General features: G+C 39.8%; 1 protein-coding gene across 1 annotated transcript in view; it reads left to right on the top strand.

Annotated features, from left to right (window-relative positions):
* The window catches only part of cdkal1 (CDK5 regulatory subunit associated protein 1-like 1), a 392,997-nt gene that overhangs the window by 331,919 nt on the left and 40,513 nt on the right, over window positions 1-20,565 (top strand). Inside the window, exon 12 of the mRNA XM_084385852.1 lies at window positions 7,720-7,782. Within this exon, the coding sequence (XP_084241978.1) occupies window positions 7,720-7,782 (63 nt within the window). The remainder of the gene's footprint in view (window positions 1-7,719; window positions 7,783-20,565) is intronic.

The raw sequence follows: 20,565 nt of genomic DNA, 5'->3' as shown, positions 1-20,565 counted from the left end.
AAAACTGCGTGCAGGAGCACATGCGCAAAATGTAGGTTTGTAAAATGTCCTTTTGTAAAATAAAAATAATTTTAGGGCGAAGCAGAGGAGGTCGTGCAAGAGGCCGTGGCGTGCAACTAGGGTCCGAGGAAGTAGAGGCTGAGGACGGGGTGGTCGCTGGAAAGCTACGCCGATATTGACACACGTTTTATTTCTTTGTTTATCTAGACTTTTTGTTCATTACCTTTTCTTGTACTGTCTTCCTTTTTTGCCTTGTTTGCCTTCGCTAACTGCATGCCGGTAATGTGAATTTTGATTGCTCTTTCTCTGCCATTGTTTTGCTATTCCTAGGTTCCGTGCCTCTTGAATTCCTCAAATCAAACGTGCGCGCGCAAGTGGGCAGATCCCGTGGCAAAAGGGTGGTTGCCATGGTTGCGAGAGAGTGACAGTCGCCTAAGCCAATCCTTTGATTCGTCCCGAATCGAAATAATGAGCTGTGTTTAATACAGATTAAACGGTCTAGAGTCACTTGATTTTTATACTCTTTTTTTCAGAGTACTTACATTTTAATTATGTATTGATATATATAGAAAGTTTTAACAAATTTGGATCTTTTATTTTTATACAGTCCTACCTACCCTGCCTTTAAGAGTGAAATGCAGCATATTTAAGAGCGTGTGAATTTCCAATGGCTTTTTAGGCTTACGGCATTACACTGTTGAAATGTTGTAATGACAGGCTGAGTTTATGCTGAAAATGTAATAATATCAAATCCGATTGCCCATAATAGATTGCTGAGGATGAAGTATGGCCTGTTTCTGGACTTCATACAATATGCAGCACTGGTTATAGTACCAGGACCCATACTCAATCACCCTACCTGTTAACAAATGCTTCCAGACAACAGGTAAATGCGAATCTTCCTGTCGATTACTCTTCATTATGTAATGCAGCTGTTGGAAGACGCCTCCCAGATGTGATGGCCTTATGGAGTTTCTCAGCGATTAGACCCCACTGAAACAATTAAACTGACTAATGAAGCTCAAACTATTAGAGGAAGAGTGGCTTCACACATGGAGATTCCCGTAGTTCTTTCTATCCACATTTGAACAGTTTAGCTGCCTTCATCGATTTTGTGCAGCAAAACCTGTCAGATGTAAAGAACTCTTCTATTGTTTTTTGTGTCTCAGTTGTTGGTGTGGCTCTCGTTATTATCAGCACATTCTCAGTGTTAATGTGTGCTCCCGTAAAAATTGTCTCCTGGACCCTTTCCTGAAGTCAGTGTTTTCACTCTCCTTTTATTTGACTTGCTGATGTGTAACTATCACAGTCAGTGTTTCTGCTCTCACCACCGAGATCATCTTTCATCTAACGTCCTGCATGTTTCTTTTATAAAAGCTTCTTCATATGTCATTCCTTTTGTTGCCTCTCCCTCTGAGGTGATCGCACACTGCCTCTCCAGCATGGATCGATCCATCCCACGTTACAGGAACCTTCAGTAATGTAAAACATCAGCGATCCGAGGAACTGAATGGTGATTAACCCTAATGAAGATGGGGTTGCCCATTTCTGAGAATCCGTTCAATTCCTTTATGATGTTTTTTCACTGTCTATTTATCAGAGGTAATGAAGATCATATATGCAAGCAGTGGCCCAATCAGACGTCTTCTGTGTCAGATTGATCTTCCTGGTATTAAAGATTGTGTTAGATTGTAGATGGGGTTCCTACCTATGCATATGACTCATTACTCATGTTGTGGGTCAGAACAGTTGTTCTTATAGCATGTGTGATAAGATTGGAATGTGTGTGCCACTAGCGGAGTTATTCCTGCTCTTCTTTGCTCTAGTATGTTGGGAAAGATTTCATCATGACAGCAGGGTCAATCCTGCTGTAGCTGCGGGAGCATGGAGGTTTGATGGAGGGTCTTGTGGGATCTCCCGGACCCACCTGGTGCACCTGCTACATCCGCACAGGGGCGTCCCTCTACCAGACCCATCAGAGATAGTCAGCTCTGGCAGGATGGCGCATTAATAATACTTCCAGATGTCTGCCTGGGACCGAACGATCTGGGTCGAGTTTGCCAGGGGCCACGGGATGGTTGGGCGCTTTGGTTTCTTAGCACGTTTATCTCATAGTTGAGGTCCAGCCGCCACAGCGTGATGAATGGCTTGGTCAGAGTAATGGATTGCTTTGTGTTATCAGCGTCGAATGGTCGCTCAGGCCGAGGAGATCTGGCATGCAGGCAGAGCTGGAAAAACTGGGAGCCTCCAGAACAGCATAATTACTCCCACATGAGGGAAGGGTTAGTGGAGATAAATTGGAATGATCTCTTGGAATGTTGCTCTTACTAGCTGGACAGGTGTTTACCTTGACAGCTCGTCTGCCTTGGCGGCTTGTCTGTAACCAGGGGAAATTAAGGCAGCATCCTAGAGTCAAAGTTAGAGGGATTTGGATTCAAAGCTTCTGCCAGTTTTTCTGAGCATTCCTGCACAGGGATCAGTAAGGAATACCCACACATGTGAAAACAAATTCATCTTAAAACAAAGACAGATGGGCAAGGCCTGGAACGACCAATGTCAGCTTCATGGGGAAAACTGGAGCAAAACAACAACTAAACTGGTGTCGCTTAGACAAAACAGACTTCTCATTTCCAAATCGTTTAGCCATTTTTCAGTCACCGTGAAGAAACATCTTCTCCAGAGCTACAGCTTGCTTGTTATCTTTCCCGTGCGTCATCTCAGACTCTATTTCACCCGCACAAGGTGTGGGTGAAGCAGCAGATCCTGAGGTCTTGTGCGATCTATGAGACTGACTGTGAATGGAAGTTGTGATGGTGCACAGACAGTGTCGTCACTGCACTTCCTCTAGAGGAGAGAATCTTGGCCTCTTTGTTCACCGAATTCAACACAACATGTACACCGCATGTTTCAATGCTTGTCAAGTGTATTGTTCAGGGCCTGTTTCTCACCTTGTAAATAATGCTATATTCACAATGGAATATTAATGTACTGCTCACTGTAGACACTGAGTACTGCTTATAGTGTTTACAACTACTACACTGCCTATTAAAAGTTTTTGAAAAATAATTTTATTCAACAAGGATGCATTAAATTGATCAGAAGTGACAAAAGATTCAAAATTATATTTCAAATAAATGTTCTTTTGAACTTTGTTCATCAAAGAATCTTGAAAAAAATGTATCATGGTATCCACAAATATATGAAGCATCACTACATGTAATTTACATTTTAAATATATATTCACATCGAAAGGTTATTTTAAATTGTAATATTTTTTTCACAATTTTTGTGTTTTTACTGTGCTTTTGTCTAATAAATCTACCTTGGTGAGTAGAAGTGACTTCTTTAATTAAAAACATCTTCCCCAAACTTTTGAACGGTAGTGTAGAACAGTAAGTAGTGATGAACATTTCAAACAGCAGTTTGGTACATTATCACATAAAGTTATCCTGTAGATCGACCTGTAGAGCATGATGCTAGCAACACCATGCTCAACAAGTAATATGTTCAACACACATGTATAAACAAAAATGAGAAATGTAGCATGAATGCAATGTAAGTCACTGTTGTGACGTGACTTTGCATTTATTCCACAGCAGTAGCGATTATCATCATTGAAATATAAATGGTTACTTTACATTTTAAAGTAATGTTAAAAAGTTAAAAGTCAGATAGTATTATTTCATTGTCATCACACAAGAAATAGAAGTTAAATTTAAGTGCATTGTATTGTGGATAGTGTTCCTCAATATGTGCTCTGTTGTATGCTGTTCATTTTTGTAGCTTTGTAGCTTTCCTGTAGTTCAAACATTAGTGTGTTGGCGCTTGCAACGCCAAGGTCATGGGTTTTAATTCCTAGGGAAAACAAGAACTGATAAGAATGTAAATGTGTACCTTGAAATGCATTGTAAGTCGCTTTGGATAAAAGCGTTTGCCAAATGCATAAATGTAAAGTATGCCTCGATTCTATCGAGTATCGAAAAATGACATGTTGTTCGGTACCAGATTTCGATACCTAAGGGGTTAACTCGTCAATGTCAGTGCTCAAACAAATACATATGAAATGCACAACAACACATATAAAGTCGCTCACGCACATGTACATGTGTAGAGTTTGCGTAACTCTACACACACGAGAAGCGCGGAACTCTCCGCACACATAGGCTACTCATATGAGACGCACGCACAAACTCTCCACGCGCATACTTATATGAGACGCGAGCACACACACACAAACTCTCCGCGAACATATGAGACGCGAGCACACACACATAATACCTTAAAGATGTGGAAAAGTCGATCAAAAGTGTGGGTACATTTCTCCAGGCTCTATGCCAACAGCGCGCGATGCAGTATTTGCGGTAAAATAATTGCAGCAAAGACCGGTACCACGACAAATATGATTAAGACCTTGACAGTGCACGGCCACGGAGTAAACATAATAGCAGAAAGTTGCTTCGTCTTCGACTGGTAAATGAGGACATACCTTGTTGATCACTCTGACAGTGTTTATATTGCAATTATAACCTACTGAATGTACACTGCCGTTCAAAAATGTGTTGGTTAGTCAGCATTTTTTGCATTTTGCAAAGGATGCATTAAAGTTATCAAAAGTGACATTAAAACATGTGTAATGTTACAAAATATTTCGTTTTTAAATAAATGCGGTTCTTTTGACATTTTCATTCATCAAAGAATCATGAAAAAAAAATTATCATAGTTTCCAAAATATTAAGCAGCAAACTGTTTTCATATTTCTGAAGGATCATGTGACACTGAAGTAATGATTTTGAAAATTCAGCTTTGACATCACAGGAATAAATTACATTTTGAAATATATTCAAATAAGATTTTAAATTGTAATACTATTTCACAATATTACAAGTTTTACTGTATTTTTTATAATAATAAAAAAAAAAAGCTTTGGTGAGCATGAGCTCTTTATAAAACATTTTTTGTTCCTTTTTGCATTTTTTGTTCCTTTGTGCACTGGCTAAGGAGCATGAGTCAAACTGAAAAAATAAAACCAAAATTTTCTGAGGTAATGTGTTATGTAATCTTGTTAAAATGGATTTCATAAAATTGGTATCGAAAAAAGTATCGTTAGGAACCGGTATCGAAACTGAGGTATCGAAAATGGCACCAGATCGAAAGATTTTGAACAATACCCAGCCCTAACCAAAGACTCGTCCTGGGATGGCGGATGTATCCGTTATGTTCACTGCTGTGAAGTTTTTTTATTTTATTTTTATTTTTATTTTTTTTTATGTGAGCAGTGAATCAAGCAACTGGACAGTTTATGAGGTGTCATCTTTCATAGTTGTTGAGGTGTCAGATGCACATTCGTTTTGGATTTATGAATACCAACTTGCTTCTAAATTATATCCATTTGCCTGAGACGTTTTCACACTCTGTGCAAAGTGATCTGTTTGCAGTGGTGGAGCGGCTTGTCTTCCTACTCTTTATACACAGGGACACAGCAGAGGAGGAACCTGAGGTGTAGATCTGTGTGGAAATGTATCAATTTCCTGCAGTACTCCACCACAAGATAAGATTGTCTCATTTAGACCTGCTTGAGTCAAATGTAAACGCTTCGAAAACCCTACAGTGACCTTTGTCCATCTTGCCATTGTCCTTCATCTGTGAGGCTGAGCTATGACTTCAAATAAAGGGAAAAAATTGGTTCTTTGGCTTATCGAGATGATTTTTCACCTCAGCTTGCTGCTTTGAGGCTGGTGTAATCTCAGGACTGCGGCCCAAATAGGCTGAAATATTGAGTCTCTCGAGGTCACTCTGGGGTTCATCTTTTTTGATCAAATTTCAGTTACTATTTTTCTACCGAATGAAGATGTGTGATTTGAGGAGTGCGAGTGTATTCTCTGAAGGCCTCCATCTTTGTTATCTGAGATTTCGCTAACCTCTTGCCTCCTCTCTCTCTCTCTCTCTCTCTCTCTCTCTCTCTCTCTCTCTCTCTCTCTCTCTCTCTCGGTCCAGTCGTGCAAATCAGACCTCCAGAAGGTGTGCTGCAGGACCAAAGATCACTCCACAATTGACTGAGTTCACTCAAAATAACTTGTTTGTTCTAACCTAAAAAATGGCACACATTTTCACACAGTTGAATAGATTTATTAACTTAAACTAGGTTAATTGTACAGATGAGTAAAATGTATGTTCATTCAATAAGATCACACCAATTTCATTTGACATATTGAAACTGTGACTGTTCCCTGAACATATTTCACTCTGCAAATCAACATAACAGAAACTCTGTTAAATGTCAGACATACCTGAACTTTAAACATCTTTCCCTTTACTAAAACACAATAAATAGCAACATTGCAACATTTACTTCCCTGATCCAGCCCTATGCAAAGCATGCTAGGAACTAGGAATTAACTGCTTAGTTTCAGTCAGTGCAACTAAAATGATTAATTCCCAACACAAATGGATTGTTAACTTAATTTACAAATGTAATTTAATTTGACGTAATAAATAAAGTGCAGATGACAATTAAGTAAATTAAAGAAATGTTTTGCTTTAGCTCCTTTTAATTAAGTGAACTTAGAGAGATATGGATGTTGTCACAGGACGTCTGACAGTGAGCTGAAGATGTTGTGAAATGGTCTTGACTTGGAACAATACGTTTGTGACCGTTTTGTTATTTGTGCTGTTTGGTGTCAGTCAGATTGACAGATGCAGATCAAACCAATGGTTATTTGAATCATTTTCAACAGGACACTCATTTTCTCAGTCTTGCACCAGTCTTGCCACCCGGTAGAGGCTCAGGGAACCAGAGGCTTGAAACAGGGGTTATATAGCTGCACCAGTCAGGCTGCCAGGCAGATAAGAGTCAGTGGCTAGGGAACTCGGGATACAGGGCAGGAAAAAACTAAAGTAAACTAATGAAAAACGTAAAAAAAATGTAAGATCTAAGATAAAAAAAAAAAAAGTCGCTAAAGAGAAGCAAGACTTCCACTTGACAGGGAAAATAAGAACTGAAGAAAATAACTAAAAAGCTAAAGCTAAGCAAAGCTAAAGCTAAGCAAAACAAAATAGTAACAAGGATAATCTGATATTTGGATTAATTTCAAGAGCACAAACCAGAAAACACCACAAAGTACATACACAAAATGAACCAGCAAAGACATGAGGGAAAGAGGCACAATATGAAGGGACCAGAGCACATGAGGATCAGGTGAGCACAATTAGTGAAACGAGGACAGACAAACAAGGGGGCGTGGTAACAGGAAACAAGAAGGCGGGACATGAGGAGCACATGGCAAACACAAGACAAACATAGAAACATGACATAGACATACTTTGATGTCATAAACCAATCGGTCTGTGCAGTGCCGAACAAGCCTAAATTCTCTTCGAAAATTCTCTTCACGTCCCCATTGGCTGTAAAACATGACTACTCTTCAACTAGACGCTGAATAATTGCTCATAATAATTAACTGCATTAAAAGCCATCATTCATCTCCTCGGTGCTCAGTGTTTGCATTTACAAATTAAGGACTTATAGGCTTTTATAGGCATTACAGAAACAGAGGTCTTGAGGGCAGATATCCTCATTTTCTTCTCTTTAAGTGTTTGCTTGCTTCATTCCACTGTCTGATGTCTTCATGTCATTTTAGTTGGCCTTCAGATCATTTTTTGACTCTCTAAGTTATTTTCTTTCATTAATATTGGTGTGTTGTTGTTTTTCCACTTTCACAGAAAAAACAAAGAACCAAAGATCTCTCCGCTCTCTTCCACTCATACAACCCTTATGACCACAAGGTAAGAGAAAGCTGTGTTTTAAGATATATTAAAATATATAATTGTTGTTGTTTTAAAAAAAAAATTAATGTGCGCATAGTATTACAGTGATTTTATTACTAAACAAAAGCTAAGATTAGAAAGATGATTATGAATAGTAGAGTGATGTTGGACAGGAACAGGAAGTTGTGTTGGCCCTCCAGCGCTGTTTTAATGACATCATTAAAGTTTCAGCAGAGCCCAGCCCTTGTGGCTCTATCACAGAAAGACAAAATCCAGCATCAGTCCAGTTAGTGGCTCAGAATGTTCTCGTCACATTTCTGATGCCACATTACTGTAACTAATCAGAACTGCACTGATTAGTGCATTTCAGCCGCCTGAGAAAATGGTCAGAGAAGCTCTTAATTAACAAAAGAGCACTGCAGTGCTGCTAAGAGAGATGTTTTTAATATTTCATGCTTTCAGCTTCTATGAATGTCATTGGGATTGCCAGCTCCCTGCTTCAGTGGACGTTGATCTGTGTTTTATGCATGAAGGTGATGCATTAAGCAGCTAGCAATGAAATAAACACCAATATAATGTTTGATGGCCAAAAATCAATAATGAATGTTGATTTAAAAATATACAATGGTTAGTTTTTGTCCAGCTTCAGACCAGTGCTGACAGACAATAAGTCTAGTATTAGCCAATACAGCTACTGCACATGGTGCATCTCTTCCTAGATCTTTTATTTCTATCTAGATGAGTCTACTGTCCTTTAACCTGCTTTACACACAACTCTTAGACTCTTAAAAAAGCTTAGATACACACATATGTATGTAGTGACATGCTCACCAAAGGAAGATATTGGGCCCTATCATATACCCAGTGCAATGCGGCGCCAGGCACGCAAGTGTGGTTTGCTAGTTTCAGCCCAATGCAGTTTCTATTTTCACATCCTGCACCACGTTGTTTAAATGGCAAATGCATTTGTGTTTGCCATTTCTGAAAACGAGGTGTGTTCAGGCACATTGTTGGCGTGTTGCTATTTTGAGGCAACTGAAATAGACTGTGAACCACTGCGAACTGAGACCTCGTCTAAAGTCAATTGCGCAAGTCAATATTTCTTTTTTGTTATTTAAAGAGTGCGTTAGTAATGTGTGCCTATAGGCGGGTCCACAACGCACGTCTACTTTGTCCCGTAGATGGTCTGCTTGCGCACTTTAACCTCGCGCACGAGCAGATCCGTTTCCTCACTAAAGAAGCGTTCAGTTTTTCCGCTTGCAAATTCCGCCATGTAAATAGCGAATCCGCCATGGCACGAGCGCAACTGGCTTTTAAAGGGAATGGCAGATGAGACTCTGATTGGTTTATTGCACGTTACGGGCAAAACACACCCATTACTCATTAAGAGAATAGGGACAACCCTTTTAGACCATGCGGCGTGTGCGCCCACCATTTTTCCCGTCATTAAACTAGCAAAAGTGGATTCGGACACGCCCTAAGTGCAATTGCGCCATGCGCTTTAGACCCTGTGCTTAGATTGTTAAAATAGGGCTCATAGTCTGTACAATAAGACAGGATAAACGTGTACTTTGGTTTTATAGAAGATACCGTGAATCCCTCACTTTCCATCTGTAACACACATGATGACGATAAATGGTCAAAATCTGAGTAGTGATCGCTCTTCTGATGGGATCGTGATCTTTGGCATGATGCTTTAGTCAGTTTTTACCCTCCAAATAAAACTTGGAGTCAGATTTAGTGTTCACAGAAAGGTTCAGAATACATATTTGCTGATGTAAGTAAACTGGACAGACATCTTCATGCAGCGTCACCCTTCTTGTGTTACTGAATTCCTGTTTTCTGGCCCAGGCACTTGTTGACATATTTTTGGACGTTGAAAGCAACTGTCAAAGTGCGTCTTACTCAAACAAGATCTGCTAGATTTACTCATGCATCTGTTTTCCTCTGTTCTCTCTCTCTCTCTCTCTCTCTCTCTCTCTCTCTCTCTCTCTCTCTCTCTCTCTCTCTCTCTCTCTCTCTCTCTCTCTCCCCCTCTCTCTGAATAAGTGTAATTAGAAAAAGAGTAAAGACATCATGATTCCTTCGTGTGGGTTTCACCAGAAGGTCAAAGGATACACCGTCTGTCTGAGCTCTTAATTCAGAAAATGCAGATCATTATTTGAAGCTGATTTCCATCAGGAGTACCATTATCTTGTGATCTGAAGCTGCGCTCCTGTCTGAAATTTGCTCATGTGTGTCTCTTTATGTTTGTATGTTCCTTTGCTTCAGTCTGTGTACTCACGAGGCCCATGTTGCTTTTGATTGAAATTTGCATGCAAGGAAGACAAGTGGCCTCAGATCAGATCATTTGCATAATGTAAGCCTGCCCCTAGCTCCCTGTGGTCAGCCGTTAGCGTGGTAATTACACAGTCAGCCGTGTTTGTGTGTGTTTCCTAAAGCAAGCCTGCAGCAGAGCGTGTTGACATCACAGCACTCTATTCACGCTAAAGTGCTCCGTAAAATCCACAGATGATGGTTATGCTGGATGCTGAGTTCAGAATCAGCGTCAGTGATGAGCCACGTCTTTACTGGTTTAATGGAACAACATTTACTATCCAAGAAGTTACAAGTGCTGTAATATTTATTGTTTTGTTACACCTATTTATCAAACCCAAGTTACATAAATTATTCATTAAAGGGTTAGTTCACCCAAAAATGTTGTCATCACTTACTCGTCCTCAAGTTGTTCCAAACCTGTATGAGTTTCTTTCTTCTGTTGAACACAAAAGAAGATATTTTAAAGAATGTCGGTAATCAAACAGTTGATGTTTGTCATTGACTTCCATAGTAGGATAAAAAATCTATAGCTACCATCAACTATCTGGTTATCAACAATGTTTAAAAAAATCTTCTTTTGTGTTCAACAGAAGAAACTCATAAGGTTTGGAGTAAATGACGACAAAATGTAATTTTTCGGTTCATGCTTTAAAACTTTTTTTACATTGGTAAAAAGTAATGAGCACAAGAATACAGTAGCAAGCAATTTTTTTGTATTTTAAACTTGTAACTTCTAGCTGTTATTATTAATATCCTCCTTGGTTTGGGATCATTAGTGAGTAAATCCTGTGTGAACTCCACAGGTGCCTTGATAGTGGCAGGGATTCATGCATTCAATTGAGCGCTTGGTTCTCTGATGTTTCCCAGCATTCCTCTCTGTCCTCGACAGGAAGTAATTCTCCGTTTTTCTCTCTGGGGTTTGGACCTTTTCACAGAACACACACTTTTGTTCTGTATCTGCTGCTGTGTCTTCATGGACACACATTCATCTAAAAATACTGGGTCTCTATCTATCTATCTATCTATCTATCTATCTATCTATCTATCTATCTATTTTTCTTCTTTTCTTCCTTCCTTCCTTCCTTTTGCCACACCTGCCAAATTTACTGGCCATAAATATGTTTTACCGGCCATGACACCAAAATTTTAGATGCGAGTAAAAATTGGGCCAGATATTACTATTACAGATATTACAAAGATTTTTCAGGACCAGTTGAGCAACTGAGTAATTTCCCTGCATACATCAGCTACAACGCAACATTTAGGGCCCTATGATTTCTTCGATGTGGAAAACACAGACACAATCTAGTCATAAAAACGGAATTTACTGTATAACACGGAATTTAACGGAATTTGTCATTTATTTTTTATTTTTTATGAATTAATAAAAAGCAGGTCAATACACTTAAAGGGATACTTCACCTCTGGAAAGATGAATGTGTATTTGAAATGGGTCATTTATGTAGAAGAAATGTGAAATTATTTTTGAATTTGGAGCTTTCTCTAGACTGAGAAAAGCCAGAAAATTTATTTTTGGCTTATGTGGATGAAAGACAACTCCCAGAATGCATTTGCATCGCTGCCCTAAGCCACTCCCAAGCCACGCCTACCGGTAAGAGAGCGCAGTTAAACAACTAGGCTACTAGTGAGTCTCCGTGACGAGTCTGCCCGGGATTTCGAGATCGCCCAAAATGTCCGGGATTCGGCTTTTGCGTTCTACAGTCGCCATTCATCATGTTTACTGTGGCGAGCAGGACGAGGCTAGGACCGCGGGAGAACGACGTGAGGCCGGTGGCGTGATTACTGATGAGCGACACCTGTGAGACGCACCGGTCTCGTATCTCTCACGGAGGAGCGGGAATTTTCTTAGCAATGTTAAAACGCACATCAACCGATCACTTGTTTAGCGTTCATGTATGGCGACTGCAGAAAGCAAAAGCCGAATCCCGGACATTTTGGACGATCTCGACGGCCGGACATGTCCGGGAAAAAGAGGATGGTAACCCCTACTACTCAGCTTTCTCCTACTACTCAGCTTTCTCCACAGAACAAGAGCCTGCTAGCTTAGCTTCCAAAAAAAGATGGCTGACACTATGTGTACATTCTGTGAGTGAGATCCCACCCTCTATGGGCGGGTTGAAAACATGTCTTTAGCCTCTGGCCAAAAAATCCTCTGATGATGCAAAATTACGATTTTTGCGTATCGGAGGATTTTTTCCAGACAAAAAATACTGAAATCTCTCGTCTCAGGGGGATATGAGAGTGGAAAGCACGGTAATTCGAAAATACTACAGGTTTTCTACTAATATAGAGCTTAATGCAGAAAATGCAGAAAAGCAGAGCGCATGTGGCGGAACACAAAACTTGTAGTCCATTATAACATCTACAAAGACAGCCTTCATGCTTTCAATATGGAACTAGGCAAAGCTAGACAGACTTTCTTCTCAAATATCATAAACAGCAATTTAAACAACACTACTTTTTGCTACTGTAGAGAGACTGACAAACCCTCCAAGCCAGATTCCCAGTGAAATGCTCTCAGACAGCAAGTGCAGTGAGTTTGCTTCTTTCTTCTCTGAGAAAATCAATAATATCAGAAAGGTGATCAGCACATCCTTGAGTTGCGCTGGGGTCAGACAGATCAGACCACCTGAGAAAGTAGTTACTATGTCTGATTTCAAAGAAATTGATGGCAAAATTTTGGAAGAAACCGTACAGCACCTTAAAATCATCAACCTGCACTCTTGACACACTTCCCACATCTTTTTTTCAAAAGTGTGTTAAACATTTTAGAAGCAGATCTTCTAGAATGGTAAATGCCTCACTTCTCTCTGGGAGTTTTCCAAACTCATATGATAATAAACGATATTCGCTTAAATACTGATACAGGCAAATTATCAGTGCTGGTACTACTCGATCTCAGTGCTGCATTTGACACTGTCGATCATAACATACTTCTTGACAGGCTGGAAAACCGGGTGGGGCTTTCTGGGATAGTCCTAAAATGGTTCAGGTCATACTTAGATGGGAGAGGTTATTATGTGAGTATAGGAGACCATAAGTCTGAGTGGACATCCATGACATGTGGAGTCCCTCAAGGCTCAATTCTTGTGCCACTCCTGTTCAACCTGTATATGCTCCCAATGAGCCAAATAATGAGAAAGAACCAAATTGCTTACCACAGCTATGCAGACGACACACAGATCTACTTAGCCCTATCGCCTAACGATTACAGCCCAATCCCATTTTATTTTCTTCCTGCATCCTGCACATCTCTTTTCACTGACTCTATAGTCTCACTGCTTTACTCACTGTAGAAAACACTTCATTAGAGGCAGCCTCGGGCAGGATTACAACATGATTTGTGTAAAAATGTTCACAATTAAGACAACACCAGAATGCTCAGCAGTGGGATTGAACACGTCCAGGTAGGCAGATTTGGTAGATCCAATCACAGCAACTCAAATGAAGGGACTGACGGATGGATGGATGGAAAGAGAGAGCCATTATGACTGTAAGGTTTCGTCTGGGATCTCAGCGTTTGTCAACGGCTGGATAACTCATCTCCACAATAACACACAGACGTGTCTCCTGCCAAGCTGAATAAATTGCCCTCTTAGCTATGCTAATATCCTGTGCTGTGAATGAAGTAATTACACTAACCTCGCTCTGCTCAAAAAGGTGTAATTACAGGCGCACAACGGAGTCGTCGTCGGAGGAGGAGGAGGGCGTTTGGGGAAATAGAAATGACCCTCCCTTTTGTTGCTGGCAATTTTAATGCCATCTCCCTTTATGTACATCACTTTTGCTAAATTTCAACAATTTCTGTGTATGTGTTTTTTGTGTGGGGATTTATTTTCTATTTTGTATTCAGGTAGCTGGTATCAGTGGAAACCTCACGTCAAACCTCGTGAATAAATAACGTGAATCTACATGTATCCTGTTTAATTTTCAAGAAAAGCCATTTGTTTTCATTATTGCTGCAACTGCGTACACTACATATAAAGCAGGTGGTTTAAAATGAGTACTTAAGACTTACATAATCATATATGCACATAAAATGCATGGCAGTCATTTTCACAAATCTTGAAATTTGTTCCTAGTTATTTGTTTTTTGTTCCTATTCGTGCCAATCGTTTAGGTTAGGTATATGGTAAGTGCAGACACGTCTGATGCTCTGAGAGTGTGTGAGATTGAGACACATGTTTTGAGGTGGGTGTGTGAAGCAGCCTGGGTAACAATATAAAAAAAACAATATATAAACAAAGTATTTTTTGTTTGTTTTGTTATTGTTAAAATTCTATTGTTGAAAGTTTTCTGTTAGTGTGTGGGTAAGGGTTAGTCGGTAGTATCTGTAGCTAGCTGTATATAAAAAACAATAGAAGTCTATGCAATGATCCCATTTAGATAGTTAAGTTAAACGTGTGTGTGTGTGTGTGTGCGTGCGTGTGTGAGAATTTGTTCATGCATCAGTCTGGCCCCAGTGAATGGCCACTAAAGAGGCTGATATTTTGTACAGATGCATAATGAACGCAGGAGCCCTGCGTTTCGGGGCAGTGATTTATGTGATCTATCTGCAGCCAGATGGCAGTGAACAAGGCCCATCAATCACAGTGAAAAGACTATTGAGCAGCCGTACAATACAGACGGGCTCTGCGCTCGGCCCGGGACACAGTGCGAGTCTAGAGCCCTACTGCAGGGCAGTCGGCATCATCTTTATCCTTCACCACAATAAAGAGAAGATAAGCTCCGGCAAACATACACACTGCAGTCTGAGTCTCAACTTGTTTAGCACATTAAGAACTCAGTTTCACTCATGCTCACAGTTTTCTCACTCATGCTGGTCACCGGCTCCTCTGAGAGAAAGAAACACTGGAATACTGTACATGAGCTTGACGTGTGTCTGTTTATTCATCATAAGCTTCTCCTTTGCGTTCTAATTTTGCTGTAATTATTTTGTTCTTCTTTAACCTAACCTAACTTTCACCCTTCTTTTTGAGCATAGATCTGAACTTAAATGGTTGTAGTGCATTGCTTTGGAATACAGACCTATGGTTGGTCTTTATTTATTTTTTTTATTTTTTTTGAAGACACTCTAAAGTGAAAGCCCTTCAAAAAATAAAAGCGCAGAAAAATTAAAGAAGGTTAGAAGTTTACTGTAAAAAAATATTTTTATTTATGCAAAATATGCTTTATAAAATAATCAAAAGAAAATCAAAGCCATATGTCTACCAAGATCCAAATTTGAAGATGATTTCACAAAAATTTTCCTAATTTATTAGTAAAATATTTACAAAAAAAGATTACTAAAATATGTAATAGGAAAAATGGCAATAAAAAAGCACGCTACTCGGACACTGCAACATATTTGTTTATATTAGTGCTGTCATTCGATTAAAGTAAGTTTCTTCTGCTCACCAAGGCTGAATTTATTTGATTAAAAACACACACACACAAAAAAAATAATAATAATAATATTGTGATTTTAAAATGTAATATATTCCTGTGATGCAAAGCTAATTTTCAGCATCATTACTCCAGTCTTCAGTGTCACGATCCTTCAGAAATCATTATAATATGCTGATTTGCTGTTCAAGAAACATTTATTATTATTATGATCAATGTTGAAAACAGTTATGTTTATTTTATTCAGGATTCTTTGGTTCAGTGCTTTATAGGTCAGGTCGGAAATATACAAACATTTAATAAATGTATCAATGTAAAAAAGACTGCACATTCTTCTCTGTATAAATTAAATAAAGATTAATCTTTACTAAAGTTACAAAAGCAATGAATGATTTTCTCTTTGTCTTTTGTTCTTTTATCAACATTAATGACATAGACTGCAGCTGGTATATTAGGCTGCTGTCACTTTAAGACCTGACACACAAGACGTGTATCTGACATGCATCCGAACATCTTTTTGTCTGTTCAAGTGCAATTAAGATGTTAAAGAGAACTCAAATCTGTACTGGCGCGCTGTCTGAGGAGCGGCTTTCTGTGTGCATGTTTCGGGTGTAAAATAAATCGGGTTTTCACACAGCAGGCCAGTTTGCTCTGTTTGTCTGACGTCATTATTTCAGAGGCAGGTGGGAAACGCTTGATTTGCAGCTCTCTCTTGAATAGTTGTAGATTGTTGTTTGATTTGGACACCTGCTGATGTGCACAAAACCGTCAGAAGGCATGAACGCAAAGCCGCTCCTGTCCGTTCAGCTGACGCACCTTGATTCAGTCTCACCTTGTGCTCTTGTGGAGGTTTGCATTTTAATTAAACTCCACACAGGAACAGCTGGCAGTATTTTAAGACTTTTTAATTGGATCTGGAATCTGTGCTTTCAAATCAGAAATGTTGAGTCTTGAATTAATTTAGTAATTAATTAGTGCAATTAATTAATGATCTATTAGATTCACATGAGTGAGTGCTAAGACTTTATTAATCAAGTTGTTTTCATGTTTTATGCAACTCTTATTTTTTCAAGAGGATTGTGGTGGGGGAGGGGGTGTTGGATTGGGGGACTGAAATATTTCCAGAAGTAGTCTTGAACTGACTTGAACTCAATCCAGACATGTATGTTTTTTTCTGTCATCATTTAGTCACTCACCAGATATTGTATCAAACCCTGAACTGAGATATTTTGCTGGATGTCCACAATAGTTATTAGTAAATTGTGATTCACACTCAATTTGTTTCAAGTCAAGTCATCTTCATTTATATAGCGCTTTTAACAATGTAGATTGTTCCAAAGCGGCTTTACAGTGATAATAGGAAATTAAAGTAATAGCGATTGTTTTGGCTTTATAGCAGCTCTAGAATAAAGTTATTGTCCAGCTAAAGTTAGTTTTGATTGATTCACTTCCGTCGCAACGATCATTAGTTATTAACTTAGGGTGCCGCTAACACGACACCGTTTTAACAGAAAACTCTTTGGGCCCTATTTTAACGATCTGAAACGCAAGTGTCAAGCGCAAAGCGCAAGTAACTTTGTGGGCGGGTCTTGGGCGCTGTTGCTATTTTCCCGGTGGGATAAATGACTCTTGCGCCGGGTGCAAATCTAAAAGGGGTTGGTCTGAAGTAGCTTCATTATTCATAGGTGTGGTTTGGGCGTAATGTGAAATAAACCAATCAGAGCGACATCTCACATTCCCTTTAAGAGCAGGCACGCTTGTTCTAAAGCAGATTCCTATTATAACGGCGGATTTGCCAGACGCACGCGAGGAGCGGTTCAAGGCCGAGGAGACCGACGTTCTCGTCAGGGACGTTGGGAATGGAGAAACACACCCAAATTAACTTCGGTTAAACAGGCGTATATCTATCTATCTATCTATCTATCTATCTATCTATCTATCTATCGTAATAATGTATGATTTGCAAAAATGATAACTTCTGCGTCTGTGTGTAGATGAGAGAATCAAATTGTATGCGCGTTGTGCACACGCTACATTGATTAAGGCCAAGCATGCGCTCTTAAAATAGCATATGAATAACATGCACAACGCGCCACTGACTTTAAACTGTTTTTTTTCGGTCAGTGGTGGAATTGTTTTCTAAACCTGTAAAATAGCATGAGGGAACGTTTGCGCCGGAACACGCCTCCTCTTTGCGCTGAACCGCCCAGGGGAGCGCAAGTGTATTTCTTAGTTAACCGACGTGCGTCTGCCGAGGGAAAAGTCCGCTTTGCGCGGGTGCAAAATAGGAATGATACATGCGTCGGTGTACAAAGTCAATTGCGCTGGGTGCAAGATAGGGCCCTTTAAGTTTTCTCTACGCAAACTTTAAAAACGCGAACCTTTGAGAACGCTGATGGCGTACACATGCGTATTACGAGTTCAGTCTATAGGTATGCACGTTTGAATATATGTGCGCAGGCGTGTAGTCCTTCCCTACAGACCAACCCTCAACAAACTACTTGTCTGGCCTTAAAATTTATAATACAGAATTCTTATCGCTTCCGCGTAACCACGTGAACCGGAATTATCCCGACAACGTTTTATCTGTACAGAGGTAAAGGGAAGGAAAGGAGGCCTTCACAGGGGAGAGACTAGTTGACACTTCAGGACTACGCTGTCGTCATGTCCAGGCGCAGGTCCTTCATCAGGACGGCCTGGATCTGGCGGACTGCGGAAAACCTCGGGGTAAACAGAGAGACTAATATTAGCGTAGATGCCATTCTTCTCATGATGTAACGAGTACATCAGGATTTATGGGAAGTGTTCCCGGTTCCAGCTGACCTGATTTATGCAGCCTAACATTGAATTATAGAAGTCTATAATGTGTTATGTGTATGCTAGGTTAAAGAGATGTGTTTTTAGTCTAGCTTTGAACTGACAGAGTGTGTCTGCTTCCCGGGAAATGTTAGGAAGACTGTTCCAAAGTTTTGGTGCTAAATAGGAAAAGGATCTACCGCCAGCAGTCGATTTTGATATTCTGGGTATTAGATATAGAGATTTTATCAGTCATGTTAATCACAGTGCTGATTGCCAACACAATACTACTAACCCTAAATAAACTATACCCTAGTACAGTGTTGGTAGCACATCCTGATACCCAGCTAACAAGGAATGCTCTCAGAACTTTGGCTACAGTCCTGTAAACTCTTCAGCAGGTGTCACGTGGAGAAACGTCCTGAACAGCTTGTGGTTTGCGTGACTCATCATCTCACTGAGAGAACTCTTCAAAGCTTTAAGCAGATGTGTCACAACAATATGTGGTTAGTTTAGTAATGCACTACCCATGAGACATCAGCATCTGAATGCTCAGAACTCTTGTGGTTAAGAGTCACTAGTTCAGTCTCTCAAACTAGTGAATTGTGTTGCTGTCCACCATCTGTCTCATGATACCAGCTATCAACCACACGTGATGACAGAAACATCTCTCTCTCTCTCTCTCACACACACACATACACACACACATTCAATTATTTGTATACTGTACAAACTGCATATTCTATCCCCTTACACTAACCCGACCCCTAAACATACCCATCACAGAAAACTTTCTGCATTTTTACATTTTCAAAAAAACCTCATTCTAAATAATTTGAGTTTGTTTCCTCATGGGGACCTCAATTTAGGTGACACGAGTCCCCATGAGTCGGTGTGCATTCAGGTTGAAGTCCCCACTGGGATAGAAAAACATCCGCACACACGCACAGGGGGTATGAGTGCCCATTTCTAATCTTTATGAATAAATTTCAGTATTGATTGAAATAATGTTGTCTTTAGGTGACATTTCCCTTTGATAACTTTGTTCACCGCACTTGTTGCAATGCATTGTAGGATTGTCTTTTTTGTGAAGAATTGAAAAAAGTGATTGTGATAAATTGTGTTCGACAACAGTAGGATTAGGAGCAGAGCTGCTGTTCCCATTCAGGATGTCTAATAGTTTTACATGTAGAAAGGTTTTCTAACTAAATTTGTTTAAAAAAGTATTTCTTATAATTTCATATTTCAGTACAGAATATATCTCAGTAACTGGTTAATTAAAAGCATTACCATGCATGCAGTCTTTTTTTTTAAGTGAGTGAAGCGTTCAGATGTGTCCGTGGCCGTGGTGGACGAGTCACAGCGAGCATTGTTGTTGTGGTTTGTGTAGTTTTGCTTATGTTGTATTAATGTGACTTATAGTGAGCTGAAGTGATGACTCAGTATTCTCATCTGCTTTATGTCCTGCTTTGCATGTAGGTAGGTGGACAAACACATCTGGAGCCATATTTAACAAGCCTTTCATGTTAAAGCCCCCTGAAACTAGTCCACTTACAACGACATAATCATCTGCTCAAACAGCACAGGCGCTTTCAGAGCCAGATTATGGCTTTTGTTGAGCTATGACTTAATAACAGCCTGTGATTTAATACTTCATTGTGTGTTTCATCCAACGGCTGTCCATGAGGACATCAGTACACTAGCATTCATCATGGGCTATTGTTCGGATTTGCAAATGCTGTTGAGTAAGATTGTATTATCTAGAAGCTAGTACAAGTTGTCTTTGAAATTAGCTTCTATTGACACTATCTAAGGAAACGCATGACACAGCGGCTGTTTTTATCTGAACATAAACACAATTTCTACATGAATATCAGGCAGCAGGTGTCCTGTGCGGTGCTCACTTCAGCACACACCTCTGTCCTTAACTGTCCTTAAAGTCTGTCAGATATTGTCTCTGAGGGTGTTCTCTCACTTGGAGATCTGAACTGTGCATGAGGACGTTTGACCCCCAAAGTCTGGTTGGCCTGACTAGTGTGATTGCCCTGTACCCTGCCCAGGCGTGGTTCGCTAAACCATCCCTGGCCTGATGGGAAGAGGCTTAGGTGCGGTACACATGTAGTATGATCACTAACCTCGCCGGAGAATGGAACAGCAGCAAACATCTACTATTACTACTTGGATAGTACACTTTTCAATTAATTCAAATAATTTGAGTATATTTAGATTTATAACAGGTCTGATTCTCACCTTAGTGATGAACATGAATTGTAGTTTGCG

The sequence above is a fragment of the Rutilus rutilus genome (genome assembly GCF_951802725.1).
Source record: "Rutilus rutilus genome assembly, chromosome: 17".
Lineage (NCBI taxonomy): Eukaryota > Metazoa > Chordata > Actinopteri > Cypriniformes > Leuciscidae > Rutilus > Rutilus rutilus.
Note: the sequence above shows the minus strand (reverse complement) of the source record. Positions and strands in the feature narration are given on the sequence as shown.